Source organism: Akebia trifoliata, chromosome 12, assembly GCF_017979445.1.
Source record: "Akebia trifoliata isolate Shusen 1 chromosome 12, ASM1797944v1, whole genome shotgun sequence".
Lineage (NCBI taxonomy): Eukaryota > Viridiplantae > Streptophyta > Magnoliopsida > Ranunculales > Lardizabalaceae > Akebia > Akebia trifoliata.
Genome location: NC_141386.1, coordinates 34,212,007 through 34,233,850, shown reverse-complemented (window position 1 = coordinate 34,233,850; position 21,844 = coordinate 34,212,007). Strand labels below are relative to the sequence as shown.

At 35.5% G+C, this 21,844-nt stretch overlaps 1 protein-coding gene and 1 pseudogene across 2 annotated transcripts; both read right to left on the bottom strand.

The window, feature by feature from the left end:
• Nucleotides 1–9,214: 9,214 nt before the first annotated feature.
• LOC147389783 (receptor-like protein EIX2) lies at nucleotides 9,215–14,061 on the bottom strand (annotated as a pseudogene).
• A 155-nt stretch (nucleotides 14,062–14,216) lies between these two features.
• Nucleotides 14,217–20,591, bottom strand: LOC147389782 (uncharacterized). 2 transcript variants are annotated; one of them, XM_086417879.1, is made up of 10 exons: nucleotides 20,127–20,591; nucleotides 19,374–19,460; nucleotides 18,091–19,085; nucleotides 17,557–17,645; nucleotides 17,309–17,412; nucleotides 17,120–17,219; nucleotides 16,725–16,800; nucleotides 16,509–16,623; nucleotides 15,885–16,416; nucleotides 14,217–15,118 (listed from the first exon to the last, which is right to left on the bottom strand). In XM_086417879.1, the coding sequence occupies exons 1-10, from the start codon at nucleotides 20,404–20,406 to the stop codon at nucleotides 14,626–14,628; spliced, it is 2,871 nt and encodes a 956-aa protein (XP_086274005.1). In that variant the 5' UTR covers nucleotides 20,407–20,591; the 3' UTR covers nucleotides 14,217–14,625. The 2 variants fall into 2 exon arrangements, with proteins under 2 accessions (XP_086274005.1, XP_086274006.1); XM_086417880.1 differs by having other exon boundaries at nucleotides 19,374–19,470; nucleotides 20,127–20,267.
• Nucleotides 20,592–21,844: the final 1,253 nt, after the last annotated feature.

Below are 21,844 nucleotides of genomic sequence, written 5' to 3'. Positions count from 1 at the left end.
TTGGTAAGGATTTTCACTCTTATTGGGGTCTTTGGGTTCACCTTCTGACAAAAAAAAAAAAATCATGTTCTATCTAGTAAAGGATAAAATTCTATAAATTTTGAAAAAAATAAAAATTCAGAAAGAGTTATTCTCAAAATTGAATTTTTAATTTAAATTTTGGGGTTTGGTGGAAGTTGGTAGTGCTCGTTGGATCAAGCCAAAAGAAATTGTTTTTCGAAATGAAAGAAAAAGAAGTTAGATATGAGTTTTCCAATGAAATTTAGAGGACTCTGGTGTTTGGATTGGTATGGCACTTACACATGTATAGAAAATCTAATTAAAATATTATTTTTAACTAAAAGTATTCTATTTTATCACTAATTCTCACAAACCAATAAAATTATTCTTCCTATAATTTGGACTGATTGCACCAATCAAATAAAACTTCCCAAATCCTAAAATTTTAACAATTAATTACGAGCGGTGCTAAATGACATTAAAATTAACATCATTTCACACATTGTTGACGTGGAGGTGCACCTCAAAACACGCCACATAATCAAGATTTTTTTAATGATTGATACATGTGTTTCATAATCAAGGGTATTCTTAGCCCAATGGTTCTCACTACTAACAATAATAATTATTTATCGTGGGCTTCGTCATTGAATTAATGTTGTCTCTTTTGGATCTTAGATGGTCTCAATGTAATTTGATTTAGACATTTTTTCCTAAAATGAGAGTATACGTGCTACTTCAAGCAGTCGACTAATTAAAGAAAATAAACATTAACGATATGATTTTAATGATTTTGACGAGCACTTAATATTAGTACCATTTTTATTGAGAGAGAACTTATAAATGAAAATTTATTGCATTTTGAATAAAGTTCAATAGAAAAACTAGATTTTAAGAAAGTAGATAGAAATGAGAAGTGAGTAGGTCTGGTTGGGTTGAACCGAAGTAGTATGAAAATTTTGTAAATTTTAGGGGAGAATTACTTAAAGGATTTATTGGAGAGGTTTCTTTCTAAATAGTCTCTTAGGAACTTAATTCTCACTCAAACGAGAGAAAGGACGATCTTGAGTGCTCAACACATCAAGGATTGTGTAAAAATACAATTAAAACAAATATTCTTCATTGATTGATAAGGAAATTGCATCCTTTTATAGATAAGGAGTTATAATCCTAATAACTTACTAATTCTACTTTTACTAAAATATCTATTCAAATCTAATACGTACTACTAAATCAATGCTAAATCCTACCGATAGAATCCTAATAGAAATAGAAATAAAATCTAACTAAAATAGAGTCCTAACATAGTCCCTCACTTTTAGACGATAGCTGATAGTTCATCTAGTGAAATTTTTATATCTGAACGATTGCTCAACCTCATTTGTCCTTAGAATATTGGAGTACTCAAACTACCATTTTCTTATCTTCTTCACATACATAGGTTTTTTAATGGCAATTACAATCACTGTCAATGAAGTTTTTTTACTGTAAATGACGAATGGAGAATGATATACTCCAAATTTCGAATAGTTATATTTTTTTATTATTTTTTTCATGATTTATAATAAAAAATGAATAACGAAGTTGAGAACCTAATTTTTTTTAAGATTTCATTATAACTTTTGATTCAAGTGTCTATTTCACAATTATAATTTATACATTTTGGGTATTTTGAGAAAATTTATTCAATATCAAAGTAAAAAAAAATGAAATAAATTGAAAAATATATATTAATGTTCAAAATTAGGAGTCTATCATTCTATATTCATCATTCACGATAGAAAAATTGTCAGAAATGATTGTAATTGCCGTTGAAAAATCTAAGTGCATGCGTGAAAAGATGAGAAAATGGTAATTTGAATACTCAAAAATATTATAAGGAGAGATGAAGTGAATGGCCATTTATATCTTTTTATCTATCTATATATATATATATATATATATATATATAAAAGATGGGGCATGTTCAGCACTTACTATTTCCTCTCTCTCCTTCATCGTATTAATATACACCTTAATACAGTATAACATATTGACTCTCTAACAAGACATACCCATAGATGTTTTTCACTCATCGATGAAAAGCATCTATGATTCCGTACATACTTCCACGTCATCAATGTGACAATCAATGTCAATTTTAATGTTACTTCAGCATTTTCCAATAATTAATAAGGGAATTGATGCATCCAAGCTTGCAATGTCAATCTTTTGAGTTTTTTTTTTTCTTTCTCTCCCTCTCTCTAAAATGAAGACTGTCGGATCATTTTTCACCAGAATCCCTCAATATTTTCCAATCTTAGTTGTATGTTTGATGCTTTTCGTTTCAGGTTATAATTTCCCTTCTTTTACGTACACATCTTCGATGATGATAGAGGAGAGAGTTGAATGGATTCAAAGTGGAAAATCAATTCAATTAAACTAAATTACAAAAATATTCATTGATAATAATGAGAAATGATAGATTTGAATGGGTTTAATAATGGATTCAAAGTGGGATACCCCCAGGATTGGTTCAACAGCAAACTAGCGATGGGTTTGCTCCAATTGATCGTCGAAAGTGGGTAGCCTTCTGAGTTATTCGGTTGCACATTAAGAAAGTTACGTGGGGTTAGGGCGTGCAACCATAGGGACTAATCTGATTCCAAAATCGGAGAAATCATGTGTTCTAAAAAAAAAATGAGAGAAACGAGAATAAAAAAACGGTGTATAATTTAGAAAATCCTTAGACGTTAAGATTAAGATGTAAGGTCGTTTTAGTTAAAATAGGTGTACATTAAATGCGATTCAAGATTACTTATGTAATTGAAAAAGTGAATATGGATTTTATTAAACCATGCCCAACCTTCTCTCTTGATATGATAATGGCTTGCTTTATTATTTTTTGAATCGTGATCATCTGACTACCCCATGTGGCAAACTCAATCGACTACCCTGACGTGACAAGTTCGGGAACCATAGATCTGTGCTCCTTGGGATACATGGCTGCACTTCCCCATAAAAAGTGTATCTCGAGGGAACTGTGTATCTTGAGGAGCACAAATCTACTATTCCCAAACTTGTCACGTCAGGTAGTCGATTGAGTATGCCATGTGGGATAGTCAGATTATCACGACTCTTACTTTTAAGGTAGCATATATTGAGGGACTAAATAAAAAATCTTCTTTCACAACTATTGTCATCTTAGCAGTGGTTACTAAGATGACAATAGAAAATCTAATTAAGATCTTTTTTTTTTCAAACTAAACTATTCCATTTTATCATTAATTCTCATAAACCAATCAAATTATTCTTAGTCTAGTTAGGACTAATTGCACCAATCAAAAAAAAAATCCCAAATCCTAATATTTTAATACTTAATCTATCAAAGTTCAATGGAGGAGCCTATATATGTTGAAAATTACATTTGGCCATGTGTTGAATTAAAACTCTTATTTTCCAAAGATTCAAATACAAAAATTGAAAGAGTGAAAATGAAAATAAAAAATTATCCTTCTTTTATAATATGGTGGAGAATAATCGGGCGCAAACTTGTCGCATATACATGTTGAGAAAAAGATGAACAATTGAACTAAGAAACGAATTGAAACAAAATACAAATCACGCATAGAAACACAGAATTTTACATGATTCCCTCAAGATTGAGGTACGTCCACGGATCACTCTGATTCTAATATGAAGAGAAAACTTACAGTTACAGATTACACCCTCTCATAAAAAAATGAGAAATATAAATACCTCAAGAAATCTAACTAGGGTTTTACATAATAATAGTGAAATTACAAAAATTCCCTTGAGAAAATTTCTTTTGGGAACGAGTCCCCTGAACCCCCCAGCAAGCTCACCGTCGAGCTCAACCAACATGCAAGCGTGCTTGATTTATAGTACCTCCTTGCTGACCAGTACTATTAGGCTCCACAAACCACAACAATACAAGGATTGAAGTGTCATATAGCTTTGCAACTCTGAAGTTGTGGCACACCACTCCAGCTTATCTACAAGAAAGAACTATCACAAATTGTCAACAATTGTCTTCTTAGTACACCACATAACAAATTCTTTTGGGCTTGGTCCAGTTGATGTTAAACTGAATGTTGTTTTCTAGTTGTTATAATTCTGAATTTCTTCACAGTGGGCTTTGAAATTGACACAATGATTGTTCAAAAAAGCCCATGAATGCAAAAGGTAAATTTATTAGTTTATTGTAAAAAAAAAGAAGTAATTACGTCGGATAACATGTACGGGCCTCAATGTAATTTTATCCTTATTCTCTTTTTTTTTTTTTTTGATCGACCAATCGCACAAACCCATGTGTACTGAAGGCTACAATTTACAAAACTACCCTCGATAGGTTTTATATGATTGGTCATTTGAGATTCTATGAAATCTTGAATTGACTTTTCTGTGAGCAAAAACTCTCTTTCCTTATAATCCAATAAAGATTTTCCCAGAGATCAAGTTTACTAGATGATCCCTAGGGAATATCTACCCATCTCAGGCGTTTGCTCTCATGATGTTGGACACATATTCAAGCAATGGGATTCAATATTAATCAAACAATTCTGAAACTAAAAAGTTTATTTACATTATCTTTGTAAGACATGATCAAACACTTCACAAAGGCTAGTTGAGAGAGAGTACCTGACTGAACAATAATAAAAAGACTATATTTTCACTCTTCAATTGGATTGCACTTGACCTTCTTCTTCAGTTGAGCTATCTTCATTGTTATCACCACAACCAATGTGTCGATGATGTTATCGACAAATAAGAAATAAGCGTATCTCCAAGTCTTCTTCAACAATAGAATTCCGAAAAATCCCGAAATTCCCACAAAATATCCAAATACTAAGGCGTTGAGGTAGAACCAATCTATTTTGGACTCTTCTTCTTCTTTTCCTTTTCTACCATCATTAGATGTTGGAGCTGGTGATGAGTAGCACTTCTTCTCAAGTGGAGTTCCACAGAGTCCTATAGATTGCCCATATAAATTGATGGATCGTCGAGGGTCTGGAGTTGGTTGCCTGATGGAATTTGTCCTGACAAGTTGTTATATGATAAGTTCAAGTAACTTAAAAAAGTTAAAGCTGATAGGCTCTGAGGAATTGTGCCCGAAAGTTGGTTTACGGAGAAATCAAGAGATTCCAATGACTTCAATTGACCAATCTTGTCTGGGATACTTCCCGTTTCTTGATAGATTTAAACCATGCAGTCCAAAAAGGATCATTAGCTCATTAGGTATCACCCCTACCAAATTATTGCTTGAAAGGTCCATGTTGACGACAAGTGAGAATATTTTTTTATACTCAACTTCTCTTCCTTTAATGACTTGCATTAATTGTTCATCGTAACTTTGAAAATATTGCGAATAATATAAGCCTCTTGTTTGACCTGAAACCATAACACTGAAGTTATCGAAACAACGAGGGATGGCTCCAGAGAGATTGTTATTGGAGAGACCCACTATTTGAAGATCAATGAGATGGCATAGTTGCGAAGGAATACTACCATCAAACTTATTTGATCGGAGACTTAAAATTTGTAACAATGGCATTCCAATCCATATAGGTATGTTTGCAGATAATTTATTCTCTCCAAGGTCAAGAACATGAACATTCAAGCTTTTGTAGTTTTCCAAGGTCAAGGGCCCACTAAAGTTGTCGTTGCTCAAGTGCAATGAACTTAGATATGTAAATGACCCATGGAACTTGGAGTAACTCCTGAGAGATTGTTACAATGAACAAGTCATGAAAACCACTCCAAAAATGAGTTAGGAGAGTTCCAGACAAATAATTTTTTGAGAGATTAAGAATTAGTAAGGTCTTTATTGTAGTTAATGAGAAAGGGATACTTCCATTAATAAGGTTATTAGAAAGAAGTAAATACCCCAAGTTAGGCATCATATCACCTATACTATGTGGAATAGGTCCTGAAATTGAGTTGTTGGAGAGATCCAAAAGATGTAAGTTGGATGGAAAAGGTGGTAAAGGACCCTCAACTTTGTTGGAACTCAAATAGGGATTGGTACTGCTTGATGTCGAAAAAATAGGCACCTTGCCATGGATTTGATTGTTAGATAGATCTATGGAGGTTATATGGGAGGAGAAATTTCCAAACCAATTTGGCAAGGAATCTGAAATGCTTGCATTGGACATAAACAAATTAGCAACTCTAGTTTTTAATTGATTGTTTGCAAGATACAATTCTCTCAAAGTTGACAAACTGCCGAAAGACGTGGGAATTGGACCATAAAATGAGTTAGATGAAAGATCGAGGTATTTAAGATTCTGAAACTGATCCAACCAATTAGGCAAATGCCCACTAATTTGATTCCTTGACAAATCGAGTGTCTCCAAATTATTCTTGAAGCATGGAAAACACGAGTTATCGTTCCTAGAATGCTCAAGTAATTTTCCTACAAAATTGTTATCTGACAAATCTAATGTTTCCAATTTGCATAGATTCCTCAAAGCATCTAGAATTGGAGCATTAGAATTGAATTGGTTGGCATAAAGATCAAGAACTTTAAGAGAAATCATGTTGTGAAGAGCATTTAGAATTGGGCCTCGTAAATAAATATTGTAGCTAAGATGAAGGATGGAAAGAGAGGTGAGATTAGAACACGATGAAGGAGAGAGAGGAATTGTATATAGGCCACAATCAGACAAGCGCAACTCTATTAAAGAAGGGAGAGAATTGATCGGTTTTAGCCAATCATAATCATCAGAGGACAATGACAATGATGATGATTCCGTAATTGATGAAAAGTTCACTCCACTAATGTCAAGCTCTTGCAGAGAAGAAAGGTATGAGATCCAATGCATATCATGACGATCAATACTCAATTTAAAACCACTACGTGGATAAACAACAGAATTACCGTGAATTTTGAAGCGAGAGTGAGTACTGAGATCGAGAGAAAGCAAGGTGGAGAGATTTCCAAGATGAGGGGGAATGACACCACCAAACATTGCAGAAGAGAGGTTAAGATATCTCAATTCATGGAAGGATCCAAAGAACTTTGGTATTTTAAAACCTGAGAAATTGTTCCAACTTAAGTTCATGTAATTCAAATGTTTCAACTCAAGCAATGAAGGACTAATTACGTACTACTAGTATTCCCCACCAAGCATGCCATCCTATAAGTTGCATAATCGGAATTTCCCTTAATAAATGGAAATGGGTTTCGGAGGTCAAGTTTGATGACGTGTCCAGTTCTATTATCGCAGCCTATTCCTTTCCAAGTGCAGCAATCTTGACCGATCCAAGAAGAGAGGCGATGTGAGGGATTCATAAGACCTTCTTTGAACTTGAGAAGAGCTTCTCTCTCTTTCGGTAAGCAACAAAAGCTCGAATCTTCTTCTTTACTGCACCAAACAAACGTGATGGGTCAATGCACAACAACAACAACACTGATGAGGAGGAATCTGGCCATGAAATAATAATGTTGAGGTTTTACTACTACAAGAATCAAGTGTAATATTTATAGATCAAGGTGGGGGCATATATGGTGTTTAGACTTCAAAGTGGATCACCATCATCACATTGCCATTTTTAATGCTTTGTAAATGAAGTAAAAACAAGAGCTAAATGTTGGAAATGAGACGCAAATGTACCAACTTTATCCCAAATTACCCTATTACAAGAAATGAGACGAAAACGTTCCCACTTCTCATCCCTTCTTGAATCTTCGTACGTCCTCAATACAAGAAATCATTTTCGATTGATTTCACTGACTACCCCACAACTTTTGGATGTACTTCTAGACCTTGATCGAAAATCATTTCCTTGACGATATTAACAAACAATCGATGTTACATCACAATTCCTTAAAAAAATTAAGACTTTATTTTTTGTCCTTTTTGTTAGATTATTGGATCAATTATGATCCGTCCAACCTATTGGAATTAGTGGATCAGTTATAGTTGCAAACATCTTCATCAATGGCACCGAAAGGTGCGCCGAGCTTCAAGTGGTCGAAATTTATTGTTAGGCCGGCCAAAGACTTGGAGAAATATGTACCAAATGGTTCAATCCATCTTTTTAAATATAGATAATATTGAGAATTTCAAAAGTATCTCTCAATTGAACTTGCATAGAATACAAAATAAAAATTTACTTTTGGAGAAATTTAATTAGTAATGGATACAATGCTAAACACATAGGCATCATTTGCATTCTCATGGAGTGCACCATTTTATAGATAAATATTGTGTGGATTTATAGAAATATTTAAATTATTTAACTTCGAATGATAATGGGAATCATAGTATAAGTTAACATGAATGTATGGGCACAATTTGGGACAAGAGGATACTCGTCCAATAAAATTCATAGGGATCTGAATTGTTCACTAACAAATATCTGAGAGGCAGCCCTATAGATTCATGAGGGCAAAATGTAGAACAGGAGACCCATAACTATGGCGAGAGATTAGTATGACGGGAGAGGAGGATCCTAATGAATAAAACCTCAAGGTTGCCCAAGTTCTGTGATTAATGCCAAAAATCAAGGGAGGGAATATCATACCCCATAAGTGTTTTTTTACGTGATTTTTTATTTTGAGATTGAAATCTAATTTTGACATCAGAGAGTCTTTTGCAGGTACTACACTTGTGGCCGATTGAGATCAAAGGATAATTATATTATATTAAAATTTTATGCAAAAATAGCCAACACGATTAAAATATATATATATATATATTAAATATTATTAAAAAAATAGAAATGCCCCTCATCCCATTGGTAGCATAAATGGATTCTAACGATATTAGACACACAAAAAATCTATCACTTGTAATTAACTTTAAAAAGAAAGGTTTGGGGTAGTTGATTCAGGATTAGGGGGATTTGTGTAAATAATACTTTGGTTTGATCACACATTCACCTCCACATTTAGGTGAATATTTGAAATACCCTTATGTTTTCAAAGTGATAAAACATCCCTTGACCTTGGACTCTATTAGAGACTAACGAAAATGACCTTAAATGTCCTCATCTTTAATTGGTAATTAACACACACACATTAATCTCCACCTTATTATATTGGAGAGATTTATGATGCTTTACTGATTCCTAGATGAAAATGAAGAATAGAGAAACAATGGCAGCAAGTAAAGAAGTAAGCTTTGCAGACATTTGTGTAATGAGTAACAAAGCAACATATATGGCTACCCAACTAATAATCAGGTTGGGTTTTGGATACATTGGCTCCCTAACAGAACCCAAACCCAACCCCTTGAAACCAGTCTAAGTCTTGTCCATGACATTATAAAAAGTTTAGTATACAATTCACAACATCATAACTTATTTTTCACAAATGATGGTCAATACTCATACACCATTGCTTCTCACAAGACTAAACATTTTATAGCAAATAAAGGACATAACATAGAATCTTGAAAAGTATAGACATGTACTAAACAATAGAGAGATGCTGTTAAATAGCGAATGATTTTTCACTCTTCAACTTGGTTGCACTTGAGTTTCTTCTTCAACCAAGCTACTCTCACGACTATTGCCACATATAATTTGTCTTTGATGTCATCAACAAATTGAAAATAAGCATACCTCCAAGTCGTCTTGAATAACAAAACAGTAAATACTCCGCAAAACCCAAACACGATTCCTGAAGCCATGCCAATGTAAAACCAAATCCTTTCAGATTCGTCATTTTCCTCTTTATCATCTGTTGTTGGAGCTTGCGGAGGTTCATCTGCTAAGCACTTCTTCACAAATGGAGCTCCACAGAGTTCTGGGTTACCCTTATAACTGGATGAATCATCGAGGGCCTGAAGTTGGCTGCCTGTTGGAATTCTTCCCGACAAGATGTTGTATGATACGTCCAGGTGACTTAAAAAAGTTAAAGCTGACATGCTTTGAGGAATTGTTCCTGAAAGTTGATTTCTGGATAAATCAAGAGATTCTAAAAATCTCATATCACCAATCTTCACTGGGATGCTTCCAATTAAATGATTTCTCGATAGATTCAAACCATGCAGTCCAGAAAGGAATGTTAGCTGATATGGTATCTCTCCCACAAAATTATTACTTGAAAGGTCCATGTGGATGACAAGTGACAGTATCTTAGTATATTCAAGTTCTCTTCCTTTCATGACCGCCATTAATCTGTCATGATATGACTCATACCATTCAAATTGCGATATATTGTAACCTGAAACCATGGCACTAAAATTGCGAAAACAATGAGGAATGGTTCCAGAGAGATTGTTTTGCGCAAGGTCCAATAGATGAAGATTAGTCAGATGGCATAGTTGAGAATGGATACTACCATCGAACTTATTCGATCTCAGCCTAAGAATACTCAACCACGATAACCCATCTCCAATCCATGTAGGTATGTTTCCAGATAACCGATTTTCACCAACGTCGAGAATCGACAAGTTTGCGCAATTTTTCAAGGCCAAAGGGAGCTCTCCGAAAAATCTGTTCTTGCTCAAGTGCAATGATATTAAGAAAGAGAGATGACCAAGAGAGCTGGGAATAACCCCCGATAAATTGTTGGATGTAAGAGATATTACCTTCAATACTTGCATGTTACTCCAACATTGAGGGAGATCTCCAGATAAATTATTTTTTGAGAGATCAAGAACTTCCAAGCTCATCATTTTACATAATGAGGTGGGGATGTTACCCTCGATGAGATTACCCGAAAGGATTAAGTATTGGAGTGTTCGCATCATATCACTAATATTTCGTGGAAGACGTCCAGAAATTGAGTTGTTGGAGAGATCCAATATATACACACTGGAAGGGAATTGCGGCAAAGGTCCCTCAAAATTGTTCGAGTATAAGTACAAAGACATTCTGTTATCAGCATTGTCTGATTCCAAAAATTTCGGTACCTTTCCATGTATCTGATTGAGAGAAAGATCCAAGAAGGTGAGGTTCGATGACAGTTTCTCGAACCAATTTGGGACAGTATCTGAGATGCTTACCATGGAGAGATTCAACCAAGTTAGCGTGGTTTGCGTTCGAAGCCATGCTGGAAATTGCGGTCCAATGTTACAAGCTGCCATAGACATATATTCGAGTTTAAAAGGAGGAATCCAATTGGATCGGACATTCAAAACCAAGGGGTTGGAACTGATATCCAAATATCGTAACTTTGAGAGTTTAGTGAAGTGATCCTCAGATACAACACCTGCTAAGGAATTTTCAGAAATGTCCAACCTCTCGAGCTGTGAAGTTGGCCAAGAGTTCTTGGAATAGTTCCATTCAATCGGTTCTTTTTGAGAAATAATACTGTTTAGTTTGACAATTTACCAAGAGACGAGGGAATGGGACCACTCAATTGATTGTACCCGAGAGTTAAATTTCTCAAGCTTAACAATCTCCCAAGAGACGAAGGAATGAGACCGTTAAATTGATTGTAAGTGAGGCCTAATTCTCTCAAGTTTGACAATCTTCCAAGGGATCTTGGAATTGGACCATTCAATTGAGTGTAACTGAGATATAGTACTGTCAAATTTGATAAATTCCCAAGAGATGAAGGAATTGGACCAGAAAATGAGTTGTCCCCAAGATAAAGGTGTTCTAGATTCTTAAGTTGGCCTAACCAATCAGGCAAAGGACCACTAAGTTGATTCAAGGAAAAGCTCAATCTCTTGAGTTTATCTCCCATGCAACCTGAGGATGAGTTTCCGAAGATTTCAGTTATTTCGCCACTAAATTGGTTGTACGATAGACGTAGAATCTGCAAGTTGCAGAGATTACCGAGAACACTTGGAATTGGACCATTGAACTCATTGTTGCGAAGACTGAGTTCCGAAAGGCTATGAAAATTACCCAACCAAAGTGGAAGAGTAGAATTGAATGAGTTATCTGAAAGTTCAAGAACTTCAAGAGATGTCATGTTTTGAAGAGCATTAGGGAGTGGACCTTGTAAACCATTGCCGCTAAGATCAACGAAAGTAAGAGATGTGAAGTTGACATTTAGAAGAGATGGAGAAGAAAATGTATAGAGTCCACAAGTAGATAAGCGTAACTTTGATAAAGAAGGAAGTGAGGAGATTACTTGTAACCAATGATCAGATGCCATGTCAAGATTTACATAAGTCATGTCAAGGCCTCGCAAAGAAGAAAGATGAGAGACCCAATGAAAATCATCAACACTCAATTCAGCAAAAACATCAGGATAATAAGTATAGAGAAGAGAATTCGTACTGAGATCGAGAGAATGCAAGGTTGAGAGATTTCCAAGATGATGTGGAATAATCCCACTAAACAATGCAGAAGAGAGGTTGAGATATCTCAATTCTTTGAGAGATCCAAACAAATTTGGAATTTTGATACGTGTGAAATTGTTCCAGCTCAAGTCCAAGTAATTCAAATGTTTCAGCTCAAGCAAGGAAGGATTTACCTCGAACCCGACTAAGCACGACATGGTGTAAGTTGGATCGTAGATAACAGCATCATTGTTTTGGATCAAACGATTCTCATCAAGTGGATATGGGTTTCGAAGGTTGAGATTTATGACATGTCGGGTGCTGTTGTTGCAGCCTACTCCTTTCCATCTGCAACAATCTTCACCAACCCAAGAAGAGAGCCGGTTTGAAGGATCAATCAGAGAATTTTTGAACTTGAGAAGAGCTTGTCTTTCACTCTTTATGCAAAGCAAGCTAGAAACTTCACTGCACCAACTCAACTCAATGGATACAACAAACAAAACTATAATAGTGTTAATGAGTCTCCCCATGATTACTCTCACCCAAACTAACTTTGAAAGTTTCTCAAATGCCGAGTAAGAGGAGAAGCTAGTTAAATACAAGGGAAACAATAAAAAAAAGCATGAGTAGTGTAAGTGAAGTCAAGATACCACACAAAAGTCCCTCCAACCCACTAATATTCTAATGATTTTCAAAGAGGAAGTTTACACAATATCTATCCCATGTGGCAGTCTCTTTTGACCCATAAACATCTATCTTCTTTCACGATGGAGCAAACTGTGCTCCTTCTCTAGTATCTTAGTTGGGCTTGTAATTGTTGACTTGGATTAGAATCTTAAGTTTAAGGTTGGTCAAAAAGATAGTGGTAGTGGGGGGAGATGATTCTCCATGGTCCACTACAAGTCTATGTTAAGAAATAATACCAAGAAGGATTGCTCATCCAGCCATCCTCAATTTCAATCTTGAGATTTTACAAGTCTTGCTTGTGTCATCATGATGATCTATCTATAGGGCCATTATGAAGACATTCAAATATATAATCTTTGATTTTAAGTGCACCTGTCCCGTGTCTTGACACACTATTTAAATTTTGGATAGTCCATCCTTCAATTAATCTGAACATCTTGTTAATCAATCTGTTCAATGATTTCTAACCATTGAATCCAAATACTATATTTTTCATCATGAATCAAAACCATGGGTTAAAACAGGCTTACCGATTTTTATTTTTTATTTTTTGTTTAAAAAAAAAACTTATTTGTGAAAGGTGGTTCCATAAGATGACTGCCTAATTCGATACGGAGCTTATGAACTTTTACATGGGCTTAGAGCTGTCAATGGATTGGATCAGATCCAAAACAAAATCCAGTAAGACCGGTCCGATTCAAGAAGTTGGGTTCCAAAGGACCCAATTCAATTTGATAAAGTATTGGATCGATTTTCAATCGACCATATCTCAATCCAATAATGCTTTTGAAAATAGATAAACAATTTTACGTTATAAATTTATTTAGGTATATAAGGCATATTGTATTTTATAAATAGTATTCTCAAATTGAATCGGATTGCAATACACCCAAGCCAAAATATTGATTCTTTTTTTACTGGATCCGGTGCTGAACAACACACTATATTGGATTGGGTTTGAAACTTAAAATAAAAGATCCGTTTGGATCTGAGTCTAATAAATTTTCTATTGGATCTACACGGGCTCATGGATGCACACCTTCAATTAATTTTATTTGAAGATAAGTAGAATGGTTTTCAATTCAGTCAATTTTTTAACTGTGTTTGTCTTGACTTATAGAAACAAAGGATGAAGAAGAAAAAACAATAAAGAGGAAAAAAGGGAGAAAACAAGGGATTAAGAGTTGTGATGCCACACCACTAGTATCAAAATAGACCTCTAAGCATTTACATACTATACTACTACATAAAAAATAAAAGCTCATTCTACACTTCTTTGACAAAATTAATTAACTACAGAGTAGAACTATTAATTAAACACATCATTCTACCACCCAAACATGACATTAAATGTTTGATTTATCTCAAGGAAATAGCAATAAACATCTCAATGAAAATCAGAGTACAGTAGATAGATAATTGACGATGGGTACAAAGGAAACTATTAACTCTCCTAAACTTATACAATTGGAGAAGCAGATCAAAAGGAATCATCAGAGAAGTAAATAGAATTCACTCTTCTGCAACTACTCTCAACACTGGCAAATTATTCACTTCCTTCAGGATGAAGATTGGAATCATAAGTTCTAGCAGAAAGCTGATGAAAATAAAATCCCGAATTTGGTATGACAAAATTATTAAGTGAACCTTGGCCATCACCAACATTTTTAATAAATAAACCTTGTATCTATAGAAAAAAAATATTATTGAGAAGCGAAAATGTAGCGAAGAAACATGAAAGAGAGAATTTTCATGCCTTGAACTTCTGGGTAATTTTCTCAACTCCTTCGCGCCAATCTCCTGCAATCCTCTTTGCACTTTCAGTGAGGGCCAAACTATACCCGGTGGCACTTTGCTGCAAACCTTGCACCGATTCACTTGCCTTTGAAACAGCAACACCTTGAAGCTCTCCAGCCCTACTGGCAACCTCGGCAGCCCGTTCCTTCAAACTAGAAATTAAGGAGGTTATCTTCAGGATTATTCTGTCAATTACAACTCTGGATTTTCCTCTCATCTCGCCTGCCATTTCCTTGAGTTTGTCCACCAAGCTCTCAGCACTGCTGACACTTTCATCAACAATGGACTCCTTGCCTGCACTGACCCATGTAACCCCAGCAGAGGCATCTTCATGTAGGTCGCTGTCAACAATGACTTTAATGCCATGCTTCTCCCACCTGTCTCTGGCTTCCTCTAGAGCTTTTGCTTGCTCTCTTGCTCTTTTTGCCTCATCCTCTGCCCAAGCCCTGGATGACAAGTAAAGAAAATAAAAAACACAAGGATGCAAAATAATCCAAATTTGCTCAGACTGGAAAATCTATAATACGAAAGGTAATCCCCACAAAAATGACAATTAGTGATTCTCTTTTTTGGTAAGAATGGTTTAGTAGTTACAGACCAATGATTTCCCCCTAAAACCCCTTTCAATGCTAATTGATTTAGACTCATATATATAGTGTAAACTGCTGTCATAAATGCTCCAACAATGTATATCCTGATTTATTATTATGGATATGTAAAAGCTAATAAAATTGAAAAGAAAAGTACATTGTGGCACCAAGCTCACAAACTCACTCTCTTAGATGGAAACTTTGGGCCAGCTCCCAAAAAATTGAACAGGTCAAATATTACTAACCAACCAATGGACATATCTCCAGCTTTTGGATGGTCTCTAATGGTGTTATTAGAAACTATAAATAGAACACAAATTGATGGGAAGGTAGGTTAGAAATTTGGATCAGAGGTAACCAAGTGATTGTACAAGACAGATTGTGGGTAGAAATTGGACAAAGCACGCATTTTGGCGCTACAATGCACCATTATAATATTCCTCCAATTTAAATAACAAATATAATTAAATAGATTAAGTTGTAGAATAGATTGTGTTATACTCTAATCTGTCCACGTATATATTTGTAAACAAATATTTTGTTAATCATTAAAGCATAATTTGAGATGAGAATAAAAAAAGATGCCTCCATTTGTGAAGGAAAAATAATTGCTTCCTTATACCTGGCCATTGATAATGCTTTCCGCTCAACCTCCAACTCATATTGTAATGAGACAATGGCATGGTTTTCGCTTTCTGCTTCTTTCTGAAGCTTGTTAATTCTCTCTCTTTCAAAAGATATTACCATCTTATCACTCATAAGGCTCTGCAACTGCTCTTCTACCTCACGCCTTAACCTTGAGAGAACCTCCATTTCTGATTCAACAGAAGCCCGACCCCTCATCAGGGCATTATTTTCCTCCTCTCTTTCAGCTCTTAACCTTTCCAATTCCAGTCTTGCCTCTTGGGCCATTTTCTCAACAGCATCTATTTTTTCCCTTTCCATGGCAAGCTTATTTTCAAAACTTGCATTTATATCCTTCTCAACTTGAGCTACTAAAGCCGTATGAGCCGCAACTGCAGTTTCAGCCATCAATTCAGCTTCAATACGTGCGACCTCCTCGCCAACAATGTCGGCAGCCTCACCCGTTGCAAGAGCAATAGCAGCTTGAGCTTTTGTGACTGGTTTATCTGGCTGAAACAGCCTCGTGTAACCTACCAAAAAAGTGAAGTAATTGTGTAGATAACCATCAAATTACAGATGCAACTTTTTATTGGCTAAAACAGATTGGAAAATAATAGTATACCAAAGGCAAGTGCTATGATTCCCTGTTCTCCAGCAGACTGGTCAGCTACAAGTGCAGGCCATGCATCCGGGTTTATCCTATCAATGTCTATAAATCCACAATGTTGAAGTACAATCTGAACACAAATATGAAGGTAGACAAACTCAGAAGACATCCAATGGGTTCGATGTGCTCAAATAAGTGACTCACCAATAAACAAATCTACAAAATTACAACCTTTCTGTCCACTTCTGGTAGCTGTCTTTTTTCAAGGGCCATCTTCCAACTCACAAGATCCTGACGTGATAGGGGGCTGCAATACAAAGTTTAATGAATAAAAATGTCTTATAATTATGTGACTTAGACATAGATATACAAGTTCATGCCAAAGATAGAATCAAAAGAACGCCAATAAGCCCACACACCCATGATAGAATTCAATACACCCGTCAAACACAAAATCAAGGTTGAGTCAATAACCATGACATTGAGCGATCAACATGGCAAAAGGGTTTTTAGAGTTAAAAGCCTCAAGTGCCATTTGTTTCAAGCAGGTAACCCAACCAGGATGGAAGGCACATATCCCATATGCAGTTAAGCACCTAGACTGCAGGGAGCACACAAGTAATCACCTTTCAGGATAGAAGAGGAAAGGATCGTGCTCCTCATCTAAAGACTGGAGCATATCACGTCTTGAAAGTTTGCTCGAGATAAGTCCAGCTTCAGCCAAGCCTGCGATATGCAATGCAGATAACTATGACACGTGATGATAGAAATCTGGGAAAACCATGAACTCTAAGCATAATATCCCATTTCCTCACCTTGAATGGATGTGAAATCGGGGTCTTCGGGTGTAACATCATCAAACGCCAGTTCAGTAGCATTCTCTACGTACATTGCCGGATATACTTTTGAGGATGAATTCCTAAACAAAATAATAAATGACTCCATAATCAATGGTTCATATCTTTAGACATCTATATTTTGCTAGAAAATAAATACCAAGTATTCAGCTACCCATCTAAGAACAATCACCATACAAGTCATGGAAACAAGAGAAAACAAATACCTTGAAAGAGCATTGCTTGCAGAAACCAACCATCGAGCATACTCACGACGAGTACATAGATCACTAGGTTGGACATCGGCCTCAATGACCTACAAAGATAGAAAGGAACCAAAATAACTTAAAACTAAGATAGCTAGAGTTCTTATAAACAATAAATTCTCAAAATACTGTGCACAACTCTGCTAGAATTATTGTTTATTTAGTTCTCAAAATACCTACATTAGTTGTTTGTATATCAAACTCCACTAGAATCCCTATTGCAAACATGCTAGTGTCCAGGTTTTGGAGGATGAACATTATTAAGGATTATCTGAAAAACATATATCTCCACTTGGAAGGAAAAAACTCGGGGTAGATACATTAAAGTTTCCAAAAAAGAACACAAGGATTTTTTTATTATTTTTTATTAATAAAGAGAAATTCATTGATTGAAAGAAAAACAAGGGGGGTCGAGCGGAAAAAAGAACACAAGGATTTGAACAAACAGAGAATCTATTTACCCTGATTATCACATAAACAAGAATACAGAAGTACCTTCAAAACTTGCAATGCTGCCAATGCCTGTCCTTGAGATTGGTCAACAACTGCAGGAACTAAAACCTTTCCAGGAGGAACCTGCAGAACTGCAGAAACCAAAGATGGAGCAGGTATACCAGCAGAAGAGATGGCTATCTCAAGTATTAATGAGCTGCTTCTATCAATCTCACTATTTGTGTCCAGTTCATTGGCATATGGATCAGTTATTCTGGATGATCCATTTTTTTTTATAAGCTCATTTGGAGCTGAAGAAAAGCCTTCTATTGGGAACTGCACCATTTTGCTGAGGTCGTAATCTTCTTTGGTTGAAACATAGCTGCTTTCGGTCTCCAGGACATCTTCAGACAGAGCTAAAGGTTCACCAAGTCCAGAAGAAATATCCAAGGGAAGCTTAGAATTTTCTACTTCACTAGAGATGGAAATTCCCTCTTGATGGTCAGGACTAAGATTTGTCGTATCAGAATCAGAAACAGATGGATTATCAAGGTTGACAGTGACCGGGTTATGTTCAGGTTCAAAAGTAGATTCTGGTATAACAGTAGCTGGAATGCCCTCTGGATCTTTCAAGCTGGAATTATCGGTATTAACATCAACTATATCGGATTCAGTGATTTTAGGTATGCTTGGGTCAGAATCAGGGGGTACTGAAATGTCATCAAAACTCGGTCTAACTTGCAAATCTTCTTGGCTTGAAGTGTTACCAATAGCATAGATAGCACTGGAGGGGTATCCAACATTTTGTATTAAAGAGAACCCCACACTGATATGATCATTGGATCTGCTTTCAGAAGTAGCTTCAGTAATTTGTGGAGATGAAGAAGATTCCTTGTTTATATCTGTTTTAATTTCAGGATTACAATCATTTGATTGACATGTTTCATCTGGTCCTGCACCAATGTCCTCACTTCCGACTTGTTTGACTCTATCATTCTCGTCATCAGATGCTAACAACAGTTCCTGTTGTGCACTCAATGGTTCCATCTCTTTTAGTCCTGTTTACACCAAGATATTCAAATTTAAAACTCAACAATGATGACTGAGAACACAGACATTCTTGTCGATTATTCACCCATTAATAATGAAGAGTCATACAAAACCCGTAACGAAGACACATGGGTAATGAGGACTAGAAAATTATGCAGTCACAGAGTGCAATTAGAACCAATATTCACTGGCACTGACTCAAAGAGTTAACCATTAAACCTAACTTCTTTTCATGCGCAGTTGATGGTCATGAACACCAAATACGACATCAAATTGAGAAAAAAAAAATCACATACCAGAAGTATTCCTCTTGCTTAGTGAGAACGTAGCGAAGGTAAGTCCAGCAACAAGTATAACTCCAGCCACTCCTGCTCCCACAATCCCTGAAATAAACTACTAGCAGAGTGTCATTAGTCCACCAAAATGGCTGACACAATAGACAAAGATATGTTTGAAGGATTTAATTAGGTCCACTACATAGAATCTCCAAGACTTGTATTTATATATCCATTAGCAAAAATGAAGGTATGGGCAAGTAATTGAGCATCCGGATCCCTAATAAAATTTGGACTTGTGAAACTATCATTGATGAAATTCATCATTTTGAGATGACTTAATGATCCTCTAAGAGGGTATAGAGTCTATATAAGCAACAGACATCCTAACCCGCAATGAAGTGGAGTTCTTATTGAAGTTTATAGTCAAGCCTTTTGAGTTCTAAAGCTCTTGGCACTCTCTCCTTTAATGAAATCTTCCACCCATCAAATTTATCAACATTACTAAACACTCTTACTGATTCTCCTATCTCATCTACTAAACAAACCAAGACTCTCCCTCCTTCCACTATCTAATTCTTCTATATAAAAAAGATCATTTTTTTTTTAATTAGAGAACCTCGTAAGCGTCTCCAACGGTTCTGATGAGCTATCAATTGTATTTCACGAAGCAAGCAAGTCTACATTATCTTGTAAATTAAACTAAAATCCCAAAATCAACAAGAAAATACAGTAATTCACTGAAATCACCAAATACATCATAAGCTCTCCTACCTCCAAACCCTAGCTTCCGCTTCGAACCATTAGAATCTGTTCCAAACCATCCAGAAAAACCATCATCCGATGCATTCGAATTCGTCCAAGAATTTGCTGAAGTTCCTTGCTTCCCGCCATCTCCCTCTCTGGTCGAACTTGCAGAGACAGCAAACAAGCGGATTCTACGATCTACGTTACGTACACGCATCCGAATATATATCAAGGAAGATTTCCTGCATTGTAACCCTAATCGAAGCTGAAACGAATTTGGTGACGAAGGAGTCGTTAAGCACGCCATTTATAGGAAAGAGATCGAACAGTTTTGTGGAGAAACCGATTCGAAGTACAGAGAGACCGAATTTTAATGGTTAAACTAGCTCAAATTGATCAAAGAAGCACAAATTGGAGAGCTTCAAAGATAATTTAAGCTTTGGGAAATGGGAGTCCGTGCTCCGTGGTGGTAGTTCTATCTGTGAAGCCACAGTAGGTAGGCTGCGTAGCTGAAATTATCTTCGGTCGGTGTGGGAGGGTGAATATTTGCTGCACCATTGAAGAGCAAAGTTTGATACACCAACTCTATATGAATGTTACCGATAAAAAATAAAAAAAAAATTTAAAAAGCTGTTATTAGCACTCCAACTTTTACTTATTACACCTTTCACCCGGTAAAAATAAAGATTCCGAATTTGATACACTGTTCATTTTAATTTGCAAAATGTGCATTCATTCATTTTTATAACCTACCAAATAAAGAAAATGAGTGAATGATTGGGAATAAGTAAAAGTTGGAGTGCCAATAGAAATTCATTCATTTTTTTTTTTTTTCAAGATTTTTGTATTTTGCGTTTAGGATTTTATATAAGCCTTCCGATCATGATTGTAAACAACTGCTGAAATTATTTGGATGTGTCAAAAATTAACATTTGAAAATTCCATGGGTTCTTGCTTCGTATTTTATTAATTGTTAAAACATAACATTATTGTATTATTTTATATAATTATAGATGGATCATTAATATATTTGAAATGATCTATCCAAATTTATTTTTATAAATTTACAAAATTATTTAATATGCATTTTAATCAATAATACTCACCATTAATACAGTTAATATCCAAGTGAAAAACACATGCAGCCCAATTGGTGACAATTAATACTCTTGCAAAGGTGAGATTATTTTTCATCCATCAATGAGACCATGCATCAAGATCGTTAAAAACACAATTTTCAATAATCCCCGATTTTTTATTTCACTAATGCTGAGGTGACACAGGGTATTTACTATGATTCTCACAATTCTAACATGGGCTGTGCACATAATTGTAGATATATTTCCTCGCAATAGGAGTAAAAATCATCTACGATTATGTATGTAACTCCACGTTAAAATTGTGAGAATTGCAGTAAATCATGTGTCTCCCCAGCACGACACTATTTATTTTGTTATAATGATCTCTCATAACTAATAAAGTCGTGCTGGAGCAAACTCAAGATTGTACCTCATATCGCACATCTTGATGTCAAGTGTGTAGGAACCATATATGCTATTCATCAAGATATGAGTAGAAGGCATCTATAGTTCCTACACACTTTCACGTCAGGATGTACGATATGAGATACAATATAGAGGTCATTTCAGCATTATTCTAACAAAAGATATAACTCCCAAATATTTAGGGTGAGGCTTTAATGATGATGATGACTGTTGGATTGGTGGTGCATATCTCGAGGACTA

Coding starts and splice junctions, on each gene's coding strand:
- LOC147389782 (XM_086417879.1), bottom strand. CDS start 20,406: ATGGCGTGCTTAACGACTCCTTCGTCACCAAATTCGTTTCAGCTTCGA. Junction 16,624..16,724: donor TACCAGAAGTGGACAGAAAG/GTTGTAATTTTG, acceptor ATTTGTGTTCAG/ATTGTACTTCAACATTGTGG. Junction 16,417..16,508: donor AATCATAGCACTTGCCTTTG/GTATACTATTAT, acceptor CTTTTTTGGTAG/GTTACACGAGGCTGTTTCAG.